Source organism: Callionymus lyra, chromosome 2, assembly GCF_982586985.1.
Source record: "Callionymus lyra chromosome 2, fCalLyr1.hap1.1, whole genome shotgun sequence".
NCBI classification, from domain to species: Eukaryota; Metazoa; Chordata; class Actinopteri; order Syngnathiformes; family Callionymidae; genus Callionymus; species Callionymus lyra.
The window spans coordinates 15,192,260-15,209,570 of record NC_141819.1 but is presented as its reverse complement, the minus strand read 5'-3'; the positions used below and the strand labels follow the sequence as shown (position 1 = coordinate 15,209,570).

At 39.6% G+C, this 17,311-nt stretch overlaps 1 protein-coding gene across 1 annotated transcript in view; it reads left to right on the top strand.

Annotated features, from left to right (window-relative positions):
• The window catches only part of fbn3 (fibrillin 3), a 75,155-nt gene that overhangs the window by 24,818 nt on the left and 33,026 nt on the right, over positions 1–17,311 (top strand). The window contains exons 7-9 of the mRNA XM_087783663.1: positions 7,706–7,903; positions 10,257–10,382; positions 14,490–14,615. Coding sequence (XP_087639789.1) covers positions 7,706–7,903; positions 10,257–10,382; positions 14,490–14,615 — 450 coding nt within the window. The remainder of the gene's footprint in view (positions 1–7,705; positions 7,904–10,256; positions 10,383–14,489; positions 14,616–17,311) is intronic.

The window sequence follows — 17,311 nt, the reverse complement described above, 5'->3', positions numbered from 1 at the left end:
ACATTTACTGAAGAAATAAATTGTTGAAATACAGCAGTTATTTTTTGCTACGGAGTCAAGATTACCATCTATCGGTCCGACCATCATCGAACCGACCAACAAAACAGAAAGTTGTTTCTGCCTAGACGAGCCTTGACTTGACTTGAGTTCGCCGTAGCCCCGCCCCCCTTACTTAAGTGTGACATGTTTCCACAGCTGTGTGACGAAGAGTCTGGCTGGCGAGACAAGTCGAAATCTTACGACAAACGACATTGTGTTCTTTGCGTCACCTCGGACAGCTGAGCACTCACACACACACACACACACACACACACACACACACACACACACACACGCCGTCACAAATTACAATCAGTGTTGTGGAGCGCCGTCGCAGCTGCTGTCCAAACGTCTGGCTCATTATTATTGTTGTTAAGGCTGCTAATTCTTTATTGCGGCGATGCTTGGCTTTTTACGGTCGCTCAGCAGGAACGCAGGAAAAACTCTTCACTCAAGCGTTCATGCGACTTCGACTGATCAATTAAAGTAAACACTTGGTGGAAACACAGATGCTGAGATCATTGATTCGAGGATCATCCATCGTTAGATGCTAAGTCGCCCCCATTAAAGGAGGTCTGTGATCTGTTTGATGTCTATATGACGGCTCATAAAGATCTTCTTCAGAACATTAAAGACGGTTTAACCTTTAATCACCCGAGATTTAGAGTTAACGGTGAAGCTTAACATTTGAGGCAAGTTGTTTTTACGCTCAACTAAAGTCAAACGCAACTCTTTAGTGTGTCTATTAAATGGTGGCGATGCTAAATCATGAATCCTTGTGTTATCTCAGGGTCAAGGTGACCTGAAGACCTTATAAAAAACAAACGTGTGTGTGGTATCCCTTGTGTTGTCTCCGGATCAAGGTGAACGACCTCCCTGACGTCCATAAATACACATGCAGTGGTGGAAGTCGTCCGCATTGACCCAGAGACAACACAAGGGATACCACAAACACGTTCATTTTTTAGGACATTGGGTCACCTTGACCCTGAGATAACACAAAGGGTTAAAAAAAGTATAGAAGAGACGACGAGTGACTCAGCCAAATAACTCCAAGTCTTAATCTAGAGCTCACTGACTCCACCATTAAAGGGATTTGAAGTTTGTCCTAGTTGTGGGTCAAATGTTAAGATAGCGACTGTTAAGGGTGGAAAGTGTCCATCGATCCACACTCAATTTTCTGTCCGTTTGAGTGCTCATTGCACACTACATTTTCGCACACTGCTCATCCGGCTGCACTTGTGCACTCAAAACATAAAGTGTGTACCAGTATGTCCCAAATCATAAGTGTACGATTTGGGACAAACCCGATCACCAATAGCGACACATTAAGCCACCATAGTCTCATCAAGGTCGACTATAAGTGATTTGATTTCAGTATTTTCAATAAACTGTTCTTCTTTATTTTGGCCTTTCAACTGCTGTTATAAGAATATTGACACATTTTAGCCAACATTGGAAAGTAAATGTGAACTAGTTACAAGTGTCAGGGTATAACTATACTTTGACAAAACAATGTCTCTCTCTAGAAGACTTCATGCGTGGATCAGTCAGTGGGTGTTTGTCTTCTGAACAGATGATTGTGGTTCGTCATTGGCTCGATGAGGTAAAAAAAAAAAAACGTTTATTCTGAGCTCACCTTAGCTCACCTTGTCAGAGTCTCGGAGAGGAATGTTGAGCACAACCTTCCACTCGCTTCCCTCTCCAGCTGAGAGACACTGAGCATGAGGAAAACTCTTGGCTCCAATTCAGTAGAGCTTAGTGTCCTACTTTCTCTTCCTGTTTAAATTCAGCACGTGAACATTGTCACATATTCCACCGCTATTTGTTTTGAGGCCAGTTCCTGACACTCATCCAATTTTAGACACTTTCTGTCTCCCTTGGATTCCATGTAAACTCCGGCTTTTGGATTCTTGGAAAGTCCTGAGAAGAGAAGAGGTTTAGAACATCGGAAGATTTAGTGGATCTACTTTCTTGCTGATGTTGAAGATTAAACCTGAACCGTTTTTTTTTTTTTCAAGATGACAAATTACTCTTTTATTTATTAGACACCTTAGGCTTATTTTCACATCATTCATTTTAAAAATATGTAGCTTGGAGGATACGTTCGTCTGGTTTAGAAAAACAAAGAGTTCAAGGAGTGGAATGTTCAGGATGTGGTGTTGAAAGGACGGATTGATAGCAAGAAAGATGGTGGAAAAAAGTGGTGAACTCGACCGTTAAGCAACAGTTTAAAATAAATGGTCTGTAAATTATTTAGTTATCTTTACCGTTGAACTGGACCAGAAACTCCGAGTGTGCGTTTAAACTCTCCCTCCAAGTATAACAATGTGAAGAGTTGTTTGGGAACAACAAAAACAGACGAGAGAATCGCTCCGTGGTTCCAAACCCTGGGTGTCGCCGTGGTTTATTCAAATCGTAGTTTTGAACAGAACATTGTGAATCGTTTCATTCATCCTGATCCGAACTCGTAAAAAACAGATTTATTGAAAAGAGGGTCAGACGGATTTAACTTTTAGATTCTCAGCTTGTTGTCGTTCAGCTTCCAGTGTGATCGTTGACTCGCTGTTGCGACACATCACTGCAGCGTGAGAAAATAAATGGACCAGGAAAAACTGAAGCGAAACAGATTTGTTGCTAAAACATCGTTGACTTTTTTTTTCGCTCGCACCACTTTCCTCCCTTGGTTACTGTGTGTGTTTGTTTGTGCGTCACGTGCACACTCACGTTTGTGTCACTGTTTAAGTTTGGCTGGAAATAAAAGAGGCAAACCCCTCGAGGAACGATTAGCGTTGGAGGAAAAGAGAAATTTCCAGGCGGCTGATAATGGCCGCGATAAGACGCCGCAGAGAAAGTCATGCTTGAAAGACACACACAATGAAACACAATTTGTCAGTGGAGCCTCACAATGGGGGCACAAACGTTGGCGATACGATCAGATATTTACGAGGCAGCTAGACGTTCGCTCACACACTCAGAACAAGCGACGTTTTAAGAACATTCTTCCACGTGACGGCGAACAATGCAGTTAAGTTGTTTTTAGTGTGTGTTGTTTCACACATTTTTCCACACGTCAGACAATAAACTGGTGCATAGTAGGTCGAGCGGTTTGGACTCCTAGAGCACAACTCCTAATGTGACCAGTGTGTTTGTCGTCACCTACTTACAGATATGAAGACAGCTTTAACCCTGGTGTTACCTCAGGGTCAATGTGACCCGTAGCTCGAAAACAAATATGTTCGTGGTATCGCTTGTGTTACCTCAGGGTCAAGATGACATGTAGCCTAAAAACATATATGTTTGTGGTATCCCTTGTGTTATCTCAGGGTCAAGATGACCTGTGGCTCGAAAACAAATATGTTTGTGGTATCCCTTGGGTTACCTCAGGGTCAAGGTGACTCATTGCCCTGAAAACAAATGTGTTTGTGTATACATTTCAACCCAGATCTTCTTAGAGAGCAAACAAGTGTAGGTATGTGTAGTATATAAAAAAAAAAACATAATGGCTTGATTTTTTTTGGGTGGTCCTATATTTTTGTCACACATTTTTTAAGAAAAAGAAGAACTGCATCTTTGGTTCTTTTTTACCTGAACGATGAGGAAGTATTTGTTTGTTGTGAGGGACTAAGTAGAACATTTTTTATCTTATTACTTTTAAGCAGCAAACGTTGCACACTCGGTGATGATCAGTGCAAACACAAATCAGACTCTATACACATTTGCAAAGGATTGTGGGATTGCTGCACAACCTCAAGACATTTTTTTTTGAACTCAGATATCTGTGATTCTTCTAAAATAGAAAAGGAAGTAAAAGTTTAAATTGATTGTAAACATCCAGATCTATCACCCCTATTAGTTCACCATAACTAGGGATAATAATAATAATAATGGTCTGATCTAGCTCTGCACTATTTTCCTGTGTTTTGAACAACTGTTTTAATGACTAAACACATATTTCTTAAACTGATGGCGCCACCTACTGACCTCTAAACCACATGACACTGTTCCATGAAGCTTCATTATTAGCTTAACATTTTTGAAGCCAAACTATATTGTGTGAGACTTGATTCCAAATATAAAACGTTGAACTTGTTGAACCTCTAAACGTATCAATGAAAGACTCATTACTCCACTCTTCGTCTTCTTCCCGGGACAACTCTCCGCAGAGTTTTAGAAATAGTTCAGTAATTATGAGAGACGCTATCTTCCTCTTCAACCTCTTTCCCTTGTTTTTGGGTCACATTTTTCTTTTCAGCTCTCACCACTGTTTCGGTGGGAACCAGACTCTAGACAGGATTTTTTTTCTCACCTCAGATCTTACAGCATTTTGTCTTCATTTAATCCCCATTTGCAACAGACCAATGAACACCCAGCTTTGATTACATTTAAAAAAAAATATACGTTTGAATCCTTTCTGGATGACTGGAGCAGAGACGTATCGTTCAATGCGAGGAATTCCGTTAATGCTGTCTGATATGAATCTGAACGGACGGATCTGGGTAAAAGGTCGGAAGTTCATCAGCAAAACCGTAGACGAATTCCGGACTCCAGTACGACTGGAAACTTTCATTAGTTGGATATAAAAACAAAGAGCTCGGCATCTTCTGAGCAGACGCAGAATACATACTGGACGTCACGAAGTTTGGAGGGAAGGAGGGTGGGATTGGACGGGATGTCGTTCCCAACTTCTGGAATGTTTTTGATCAGTGGAACAAGTGAACACTACTTAGACTAAATTGCTTCCCAATGTGGGATTTTTCAGGATGTCGGCTCTTGTCCTAACCTGCCCGTGCCCATGCTAACGTGTGTGTCCGCGGCACTTACGGCCGTACACCAGTGTTTGTCCAAACATGTCCGCCCAAAACAAACAGCGTCCGTCACATGGGAGGCAGATGTTGCGTCAATTGGATTGAGATTTATTTAGTGTTTCGTGGAGACGGTTTCTCGATACCAGAGTCTCGCGCTTCCCCTTAAGGTGTATGTAATAGTAAATACCAGTGTGTGTGCGGGGAATAAATATTTGTACGTGTGCACGAACACACGGCTTCATTTGGATAATCACAGCACACGAGGAAGATATTTTTTCAAACTGACTATTTGTTCTGGTTGTTTTTATGCGTCATAAACAGCAGATGCTTCGTTGAACACCGAGAGTAAATAGGGAAAACTATGAAGTCAGAATAGAAACTTCAAATAACGACAGATTATATTCAGGGGTATTGCTCTTCGTGGCCTGTTTATACTTGAAGGTAAGAAGAAAAAGGTTCCATGTGGAGGATCAAACGTGATGCTGGGAGAGACAGACAGGCAAGAGAAAGAGAGAAGACAGATGGATAAGAGAGGACTGGTGTGAGCCCCCCACCTGCACTTCACTCACTTTGACCTACTTTCTTGTTTTCACTTTCTCTGCACCTCCTAAACTTTGCCCCGTGAGTTCTGCCTCCACAGTGCGAGGAAGGAGTACGAGCAGAGCGTCGTGAGAAAGACAGAATCTAAAGTGTGTAGCGTTGACCGACAAAACTTCCTGGACAATTATCTCTAGTTAAAATTCTGGAAACTAGTGTTTTTAAGTGAGATGTGCCTAGAACTTCATTACTCAAGTTATTCTTCTTCGTCCTCCTCTTCTTAGTCTCATTTTAAGCTTGTCATCTTCATATTCTTTTTCAAGAAACATCTTAAGACATGTGACTCCTGTCTCTTTGCCTTTTAAAGTATATATTTTAACTATGTATTGTTTTTTATTGTTCAAAATCGTTTAGACCCTGGTCTAGAAAGATCTTTACAAATAACTATTACTTGTTTTTTCCTCCTTCACTTGGTGGGGGATGTGAAGATGGCAGCGGGTGGACATGGTGACTCTGAGGAAGCAGAACTGGAGTCTGGATTTGATGTTTTGCTTCCGCAGAGTCACCGGGAACATTGAGATCTTTCAAGAAAATGGGGCAATTGTTTATTCTTTCAGGACAAAATAACAATATTTGCACAGAGTTAAATGAAAACAGCGCTCGTCACTCTTCTGAAATAATAACTAAATCAAAATGTCCTTCCTGCCCATGTTTTTCCTCTTCTTCAACTTTGTCTCCTTGTTATTCTTATTCCTTGTCTTCTTCCTGCTCTTTATCTTCCTGCTCTTCTTTTACTACTTGTCTTCCACTTTCTCTTTTTTGTTGTCTTCTTTTTCATCTTGTTTTAATTCATTGTCTTCTACTTCCTCATCTTTTTTGTCTTCTTTTTCATCGTCTCGTATTTCCTTGCCTGTCTTCTCTTCTTTTTCATCTTCTTTTACTTCCTCGTCTTTTTTGTCTTCTTTTTCATCCTCTTTTACTTCATTGTCTCCTACTTCTTTGTCTTTTTTGTTTTCTTTTTATCTTCTTTTACTTCATTGTCTTCTACTTCATTGTCTTCTACTTCCTAGTCTATTTCGTCTTCTTTTTCATCTTCTTTTACTTCCTCGTCTTCTTTTTCATCCTCTTTTACTTCATTGTCTCCTACTTTTTTGTCTTTTTCGTCTTCTTTTTCATCCTCTTTTACTTCATTGTCTTTTACTTCCTCGTCTTTTTCGTCTTCCTTTTCATCTTCATTTACTTCCAAGTCTATTTCGTCTTCTTTTTCATCTTCTTTTACTTACTCGTCTTCTTTTCATCCTCTTTTACTTCATTGTCTTCTACTTCCTCGTCTTTTTCGTCTTCCTTTTCATCTTCTTTTACTTCCTCGTCTTTGTTGTCTTTTTATTCATCCTCTTTGACTTCATTGTCTTCTCCTTCCTTGTCTCGTTTATCTTTTTGTATATCTACTTTTATTCGTTGTCTTCTGCTTCCTTATCGTTGTTCTCTTCTCCTTTCTCATCTGCATTAGTTTTGTTTCTTCCTTGTCATTTGACTTTTCTTAGTCTTCCTCTTCTTTGTTGTTTTCCAATTGTCTTCGTGGTCAATCAAAAACGAAATGTCTAGTGCCTGTGACTCGTGGTAAGAAAACGAGTCCGTTGAAGTCTAACAGTAAAACACGTGGTTGATAGTTGATCTTAAAAAATGACTCTCCACGACTACATTCGACTGCTTTCGTCCGAGACACATCGACTGATCAATCTCACGTCACCGAGTCATGAGTTGCGGTGACGTTGGCTGAAGTGATTGTAAACAGATGCCAGCGCAGCTCTACGTTGACGCGAGGGAATGTGCTCCAGTTAGTAAATCCATGGGTTTAAACTTATTATCCCGGAGAATAAATACATAGCCGTCATTCCAATCCTATTGCTAAGTTCCTGCCGAGAGGGACAATATGGATGTGTTTTGCAGTTCTGTCTAAACAGATGTTCACAGGAAAACGCCTGAAATCATGTCGGCCGGGAAATTTGACTCAACTGCTACCAAGTCTGATTCTCTTCATCCTCCGTCCTGATCTTATTTTACAGCCTGTTAATGAAGGACACGCTTTAAAAATAACTCCGGTGAGTCACGTCTTCGCAATGACCTTCAAATGCTGCTGGAGATTAATGAGTCAGTCCATTGTGATTCCTCATCTGTTGACCTAATCTGGTTTCATTCAGAGCGGCTCCAGATGTGTTCGAGGAAGTGATTCACGCTTTTATTATTGAATCAACTAAATATTAACTCACTCAGTAATTAAATCGTTTTTTTTTATCCCCCCTCTCTCTCTCTCGCTCCAGATTATAGGACGGGACCATGTTTCACGCAGGTGAGCAACCAGATGTGCCAGGGTCAGCTCAGTGGGATCGTGTGCACCAAGACGCTGTGCTGCGCCACCATTGGTCGAGCCTGGGGTCACCCCTGCGAGCAGTGCCCGGCCCAGCCGCACCCCTGCAGACGAGGATACATCCCCAACATCAGAACCGGCGCTTGCCAAGGTAGATGATTTAAATAACAGACGAACAAACTGTAACTATTACTTTGCATGTCATGTCTCAGTTGAGAATAATGTCTAGAATGTTCAGCCGATAAGTAATGTTGTCATGTTCAACGGATTACAAGTTCATTAAATTTATAGTAAGTTATTCAACAAGATTCATCACTGGTTAATACACCATGGTTTACTTGTGTACATGTTTACTTTAAGTCCAGCGTTGCATTACATTTACAAAAACTAGTAGACGTAAAAATTATCTCAACGCTTGATAAAATTAAATAAGTACAACATGATTTGGCAAAATGACTTGAAGTAAATAGATTACGTGTGTTATCGTGACTGACTCATTACCAGTGGCCACCATCGCACAACTGCCTCACTTTTGAAGCAAGTTTCAATTTGTATCCCTCTCAACTATTGATAGAAACATAAAATACAAAAAAAAACAACATAAAACGTTTGATACTCATAATCATAATCAGAAAACTGTGGATTTTGTGTGTGGTGGTAACATAAAATAACATATAAATAATGAAAAATAAAGAATAAATAAAATAAAACAAAATACATTTAATTTAACTAAACCATTATCATGATCCTGACAGCAGACGTGTAGTAAGAAAGACCACATTGTACAACTTATTACTTGTTGTTATTGTTATTTTAGTAATATTAGTACCTCAACGTGACAGATTTAAATGCATTAATAGAGGCCTGAAGGTATTTATTTGATTTTAAAAAATGGAAAAAGATGATATAGGATGAATAATACATCTATATGACACATTCCGTGTTTGCATCGGAACATATTAAGGTATTGAAACAAACATCTACTTCTACACCTGTAGTAACTTATGACTCCCATTTTATCTTACTTATGTTTTTCACAAATCATGGTGATGGCTGTAGTCCATGCAAAAGTATTTTATATGTGCAAGAAATAATGGTGTAGTTGTCAACTCCTGTGGAGGTGGGATCGGAGCTGGGAGGGAAAACAATTCATCACAGAATTACTTTGCTCTCTCTGTCTGCGCTACAGTAAAGTTGCCTCCAAATATGACCAAATGATTTATTCATTTGTTTAAAGAACATTTTAACTAAAGAAATCATTTGGTGGTTAATTAAATGCATTTATACAGATTTCCATTGAAATATTTCCATAAGAAAGTGTACTTAAGCCCCGCCCACTGGCAATATCTTGTTTCCTATAACCACACCCACTCTGCTGTGATTGGTCAAGCATCAAGGTTTGTCACACAGCGTCATCAATCCTGGAAGTCTCCACCTCCTAGGTATTGGTTGTATAAACAAAGCGGGCGTGATTACAGCTGGTTGGAGGATGAGTCAAGCCGTCATTAAGGACTCGGGGGAGAACTTTATAAAGTAATAAGTTGAAAACATGGTCATGATGAGAGACTTACTGCATCTTGGAGAGAAAGACTTCAACGTTTGAAACATGAGAGTGAGTCAGGATAGTTGTGTTTTCACATTAGTTGATATTTAAAGAGGAACAATAGAGAAATGGTAGGTGTTGACCGAAGTTCCAACAATAGATCATGAGGGGAGTGTTGCTATTTATAGTGAAAACTTTTTTTTTTTTTCACAAACACACAAACAGCATGGATGTGTGTGTGGCCAATTGCTCAAACCACCAGCCTCCGCAGGAAGACGTCACTATCAAAGTGCAGCCATCAACTTATCTTAGAATGCATAAGTGCTCGTAAAGTACACAACAGCACGAGTGCCATGGAGGCGTCGTCTGACCGTGTGTGTAATCCAGACTCTTCTGCCAACAGAAACTCAACATGAACACTCACAGAGAGCCCAGAGTCTCGCTGGCAGCAGAATAAAGAAGTAAAACATAAAGACTCCAGCCGCCACATCAGTATGTCGGCTGGATGATGTTTTTCTTTTCTTCAGTCTGAGCTCCCGGGCAGAGAAAACAAGCTCTGACGGTCGGGTTTTTTACGAGTGCAAACTCACTGCTTTGTAACAGTCGTGTGTTCAGTTGATCAGTCAGGGCTTCTTCAGAAATGCCCCGTTCGGTGACGGGAACGGTGAGTCACTCATTTCTGGGTAGAGAAATGTTTGAAAAAGTCATTTCCTTTTCTAAACTTGTGAGGCAGGTATTTCTGGAAGATGTCTTTGATATCAATATAATTGCCAAGACGGAACATCTGAGTGAAAACAGCTGAGTTGGGTTCTGAATTGATGTTGGGAGTTTGGGAAACGTACAAAAATTAAGTAAAACCTGGTCCGATCCAGATCTATTTGGTCACTTAGATTCTCCTCTTATTGATTTGTGTTTTTCTTACTGTGTATCTGTGAATAATCCAGAAATTCCTTGTGCCCAGATGTGGACGAGTGCCAGGCGGTGCCAGGGCTCTGTGCAGGAGGGAACTGCATCAACACTGTTGGATCGTACGAGTGCAAGTGTCCCGCTGGCCACCGGCAGAGTGAGACCAGCCACAAGTGTGAAGGTGAGTTTGGTGTGAACTGAATCTTTGTACACGTGTAGGTTGGTTAATCAAACGGAAATTAACTCTTGTTGCATCGGAGGTGGGCCAGAACATAACAAAAAATAATGTGACTAAAATACAAAACAAGCAAAAAAAGAAAATGGAAATTAATGAGGATAAAACAATAATCCAACAATATAAGAGAGAGTAAGTAATAAAGTAAGTAAGTAATTATTTGTAAAGTGCCTTTCTCACACCAGGGTCACAAAACGCTTTAACAATCAAACACAATACACAGTTATAATGAATGCTTTAAAAGGCCAAGATAACACAGTGACAAAAGGCCCCGGAGATCACTAATAAAACTGGGAGCCAATTTTTAAGGATCAGGGAAATGTGAGTTCTCCTACTTGAGCAGGTAAGAATTCTCGCTGCAGTTTTTCATTTTAATTTATGGACTCTAATATATATCATTAATTAGTGGTTTTATTTTAAAAATATTTGTCCATTATTTTTTCAGAAACTACTATTGGTTGAAATGGCTAAAGTACGTAATTCAACTAAATTAAAATATACAATAAATAAAATAAATAGTATTGAACTATTGAAAAATAATTCATATAACTTACATCATGCAGGATATTTCTTCAGGGCCACAGCTATACATGCAAAATAGCCACAGCTATACATGCTATATTTACAAATCATGACACGAGTATTATAAATAAATGTGTTTCAAACTCTTTAATATTTTCTTTATTCATTGAATTGGTAAAAAACGTCTTAAAAACCTGGAGCAGCCGTAAGAACATGAAATGATGTATCAGATGAAGGAGTTTGTCACAAGTGTATCCAGGTGAACTCCTGTTGCTCCACATTCATTCACCACAAATGATTACAGTGGAACACTGAGAGTGATTTACGCATCAGTGGACCGAGGGGAAATGAGGAGGACGACTCACTTGAGTCAAAGGTTCAGTTGTGGTTTTGGGTGAAGGCCAGGATCATGACGTTGATTAAGCAAGAAAGAGCCGTACCAGAGATGAACAGAAATACCTCAGTGGGTGTTTTGGCAATATTACAATTGTTTTCAACTATTCCCAAGTGCAGAGAGTGAAGCAAGGTTTCCATCAGACGGATCTTTTTTTACATGTTGAAACCTTGAATAGAGAAACTACTTTATTATTATTGTGTGTTGCAGTTCACTTTTACCCATGACTACAATTCGTTTTGCGCTTAAAAGAGGAATAAATAAATAAGAATTAGCTGAGACCAATTTGATCTCATTGATCTCTATAGTCTTATTTTGTCTTTAAAGCGCAAGCATAGTTTTCATAATCAATTACATTTTGTGTCACTTCTTTTTATAGAAGTTAGGAACCCAACCCTAACTGTAGTAGATTGTGATGCTTCTTCTTAAACCCTCAAGAAAGTATTTATTTAGAAAAGCAGACATTTAGAAGTGGATCCTTTTAAAAAAGTGTGTAACTAAACAATTCCCGATTGTAGTCACGTTATTGACATGCTTTGTAGGTGATCTGGTTTTAGTGTGCTTTACATTTAATTGCACTTCATTTTTGACAACATATACTTTAGTTATTTTAACCCTTGTGTTATCTCAGGGTCAAGTTGACCCGGAATGGGTTTGTTGTATCCTTTGTGTTGTCTCAGGTCAACACAAAGTCATCTTGAACCGGAGACAAGGGATACCACAAACACATTTGTTTTCGGATCTCCGCGTCACCTTGAACCTGAGGTGACACAAGGGTTAAAGAGCGTGGGGGGGCCACATTAAATGACTTGAGCCTGAGGTCTTGATACATGTTAAGGTTTGAACACAAATAACAAAAACGTATTTATCAAACCATCATGATTTGGATAATTATGATACATATTGGAGCCGATCAGCAAAAGGTTTCACGTACTAAAACACAACATCCTCTGGTGCTAAATTCAATGTTAATTTTAGCAAATCAGTACAGACATTATTATTAAACAGCCCCTGCAATGAAAGGTGACAAAATGTGGATATAATGACAAAGTATAAAAGCAAGAACAATTGGGAACAGATATAGTATTTAGAATAATATATGTATTATTGTAAAAATCAGATGCATTATCTCATTTTAAACCCAGTGCCCAGTTCATTAGTTAAGACCCGAAGTAGCCGACAAGTTTCCAGCTCCGCCGAGCGGCTCCAGAGACCTCCTTTCTGGTAACAATCTGTACCCTGACGCAAATTTGGCTGCGTGCTGTTCCATCCATCACTGTCAAAGGGCCGCATGACATCAGCCCTGAAGTTGTTAAAGCTTGTAAGTGCAGGCCATAATTTAATCCAAGTTGCACGTTCAACGCAGACGACGACGGAGTGTTTGTACAGCGAGTTAAAAAGACTTGTGACACGTATCTCGGCTCATGAATCTGCAGTGTTTTATGTAATCTCTCCCACAATAATCTCTGGTCCTGTGGGGGGGCAGTATTTAGTCCAGCAAACAACTGGATTGAGCAGATAGATCAGAGTCAGATCGTGTTCAGGCACCTGGTTTTGTGGCCTTTTTTTTTTCTTACCTCTTACTCCTCCTCCTCTCTTTTCTTTTACTTTAAAGATAGTCCTTTGACTCTAAACCAGCTGTTCCTTCTGCACACACAGACACTTTGGGAATTTCTCCACTCATATCCAGACCACCATGTTTGTGGGTGAAACTGACATAAATAAATAAACTATGCAATCCAGGCACTAAAACGTTTTACTAGTCCTCTCTATAGGCATTTTCCTATGATGTAGCCTCAGCTGTCTAAACTCTATTTATTCATAGCCTGATCTTTATGTCCAGCACATTTCTACATGTATGTGCATCACTGCTCCACACAGTCATGCCTCATACTTTCACTGTAATTACGCACACGTGACTGACACGTCATTAAAACTCGATTCTTCCCGGAGCTTTCCTCTGGGTTTCCCCCCGTGATGGAGAAATGAAATCCCCCCTTTTTTCAACGAATAATAATATGACTTAATGCAGTCATGGAGCAAACACCGCTCAAAGGTGGGCCCTAGTATACTGTACACTGTGCCAACGTGCTCCCAGAAATAGCCAGTATTTTAAGTAGGTTTCGGGTTTATGGAGTCCTGGCAAGAAACCGTAATTTCCATTTAATTGCCACTTGGAGATTGGAGGCAATCAGGGAATCCACGGTTTAAGGATAATGAGGGAAACTGGTGAGGCTATAGAGACTCGACTCAAAGGGCAGCATTTTCTTTAAGATGTTTAATAAAACAGTTTTGGCTACAATTCCTGTTAAAGACTCAAGTCGAGTTGAGAATAACGACATTGCTAACATGCTTAGAAGTCTCTCTTATATTTATTTATGTCAACATCATTGTTTTCCAGACTAAATCTTGAGAACCGGGACAGGGTTTTTACAACATGTGGTTACAAATGTCATCACTGGTGGTCTGTGGACAACAACAGAGCTTAAATACACCAAAGCCCAACATGAGAAGTGTTTTTTTTAGGGGTTTATCTTGTGTTTCTCGATGGCACAGTTAAAATTGATTGTATAATCTGAAAAAAGATGAAGTAAATAAAGTCTGTGACAAAAAATACTTTAGCACTGAGGCAGGGCATACATCTGTATCTCAAAATAAAAGGTCTAAAAATAGTAATGGCAAAATTGAACTTACTAGTTTCTATTTCCTTCCTTGTAACATAAGGTTTTCCAGTTATGTTTAAGCGTCAATCTGTAGATTTAAAAATGTTGTTTCTGGCGACCCCATGTGACAGAAAAGTGTAACTTAAACGCACGTGTAAAGAAAATCTCTCAGTACTGCATATCAAAATACGTGTTTTGGGGTAATTTATCTTGTTGTTTTTTGATGGCACAGTTAAAAATGATTGTATAATCTGAAAAAAGACAACGTCAAATTATACAACGGCACTGAGGTAGTGCATACCTCTGCCAAGGAGCTAATTTCAATTGATTGTAAAAAAGACTGCACAATATTAACGTCCATGATTTGAGAATTGTCTTGCAGAAAGAATATTAAAAAACAAATAAAAGAACGTAGCCTGACCATGAAAAATCAAATCCACACGATACAAGTGACGATGTTGTGTGTTTCTTCAGACATCGACGAGTGCAGCACCATCCCGGGTGTGTGTGACGGAGGCGAGTGCACCAACACGGCCGGCAGCTACGTGTGCACGTGTCCTCGAGGTTTCATGTCCAGCACTGACGGATCCAGATGCGTGGGTGAGTCTTCAAATGCATCTGCTCTTCCTGTCCTTCCTTTTGTGAACATGGACACGAACGTCTGAGCTCACCGACACACACTTTCTAGCGGCAGCACCACAGACGCACACTCCTACACACGGTGGCATGTGTGTGTACAGCACATACCTCGCTGACATGTTCTATGTAACACAAGCAGGTGTTAATAAACCTCTGCAATCATCGCAGCACTCGTACTTGCAGCGAAACAGAACCAGGTGTTAACATATTATTTCAAGTTGTTGACCCTGAGAAAAAAAACTGACGGTTCAGTTTTGAAAGTCTCCTGCCGAGATCTGGATTGTGTACAGATGTAGGTTTTTCTTTTTTTTACATTTTAGCTCACTGGATCAACATAGCATGACTCTACAAAAGACGTGGGGGGAAATTGGGCCCTTGGGCCACATGTGGCCCTTTGCCTGTACGTAAGACAATACAACTGACGACAGTCAACTAACATCCACGCTCTTTATACTTCACTGTCTCATTGTACTCATCAGTCCGTGCTGTTTGCACAAAACTCAATTGAAATATTTACGTTAGAAAAAATGCTTAAGCCCTGCCCGCTGAAAACACTTATTTTTTCTGGAGATTTAATCTTGTTTACCATAACCACCTGCTACAATAAAAAAAATGTAAACATTTAATATAAGAGTCTCAAAATAAAAGGTCTAAAAATTGAACTTTCTTAGTTTCTATTTCCTTCCTGGTATTGAAGGTTTTTCCAATTACGTTTAAGCGTCAATCAGTAGCTTTACAAATGTTGTTTCTGGCGACCCCTGTGACAGAAAAGTGTAACTGAAATCCTAAAACATTTCTGCTGCGTTTTTGTCACTTATTCCAACCTTTTTAGTATCACGCACCTGTTAAATGTCAGGACTATATTCACGGACCGACATTCAGATAGAAAAAAAGGAAAAATACAATAGCATGACCTGCAATAAAACTACAATTAGGTCTATTAGGTTAGAATAGAAGATCTCACCATAACGCTGATTCAGCAAGAGCTCTGGACCGGTTACAACAAGATGTTTGTGTATTTCCATCCATGTGTATTTGATTGTATGCTGACTATGGGGTTGTGTACTTGTGTGTCTCCTAGACTTCGTGCTAATCTTTGTGTTTCAGCTTTATTTATATGAAATGAGTACTATGAAACGAAAGTTTTGTTTCTAAGAAAAATATATTTTATTAATTTTCACTAGTCAAGATTCAAGAGAAAGTCTGGTATTTAAAAATAAAAATTAAACACTTTCCAGACAGTAATAATCAATGAAAGAGATTATTTGTTTGTTTTTTTTTCCTTCTGTCCGGTCTTAAAAACAAATGTTTCACTAGTTGGACCGGAGGTTGGGAACAACTGACATATTGCATGTGTATTCGTTTACAAAACAAAGAGAAACACTTTTGTTGTTTCCAAAAAGTCTCTCAGTACTGCATATCGAAATACCGTCTCTGACTCACTGCTGTTAAACAGCTTGATGGTCACATGACGCTCACAGAGTCTCCGCGTGGGTCGTCCAGACAAAGTTATAGTAAAAAAAACATTATTAAAACAACAGCTAGAGTTTTACTGTTGGTCATGATTGAAAATGACACCAATCATTACAGGAAATATGAACAAATCATTTTCCAATTTTACAAGTTGTTGGTTTAAGTGCATAGTGGTTACAGCAAAAAAGTTGCCGGTTCGCTTCCAGGTCGGGAGGGAAGGAGGCAACTTCTGTGTGGAGTTTGTATGTTCCCCCCGTGTTGTGTGGGTTTACTCCAGGCACTCTGGTTTCCTCCCACAGTCCAAAGACACACAGGTTCATTGGGAACTTGGAGAAATTGTCCGTATGTATGTGTGTGCGTGAATGGTTGTGTCTTTGTGTGTCCTGCTTCAGACTGGCATCCTTTCCAGGGTGTCCCCCGCCTCTCGCGCGAAGAAACTGGGATAGACTCCCCACGTGACCCCCATAAGGCATTAAATGGCATAGAAAATAAATGAACAAATGGTTCAAGGCTTCTTTTTCTATCTTTCTTCTGGCTTGAAGGCTAATTACAGTGTTTAATAAAGTCCCTTAGGAAACTTAATTCATCTATTACTGAGCACTAGCACTATTAGTTACTACCCAACAATGCTTGTTAAAATGGTTAGTTGATAAAGTCGTTTTCTGTAAGTGACCATTAAAAGTGTTGCTATGGCTCAGCCCCACACAACCAATGCGTCATATTCATGAGAAGTATTTTCCTCTGGAAGAAAACTTTTTTTGAAGTATGGGATTCATCTCGTATGTGTGGCATGAGGGAGAAAAAGCGTAATTTAAAATGACTTGTTATTGTTCAAGTTTGACAAAAGACAAAGAGAATCCCTGTTTTAAATCAAGTCATAAAATGTTCCCACAGAAATGTAGGAAGATAATTAATAATGGCTTCGTTCAGTTCAGGTCTCGTTGTTTTATGATGAGGACAGAAGGAGGTGAGTTGAAAAGTAGGGGTCTTCCCTGAGAGGTCTTGTCTGGGGAGTCATGGGCCGGTCTGTTCTGGCTCCGAGCTACATCCATGTGGTCCGCCTTAGAGAGGGAAACATGAAAGAATAGAATGGACAGAGGAAAAAAAAGATGGAGTTTGAGATCTCAGCATGATGGAGTCAATGTTTGCAAGCGTTTGTTCACTTTGTTTATAGAGAAACAAAC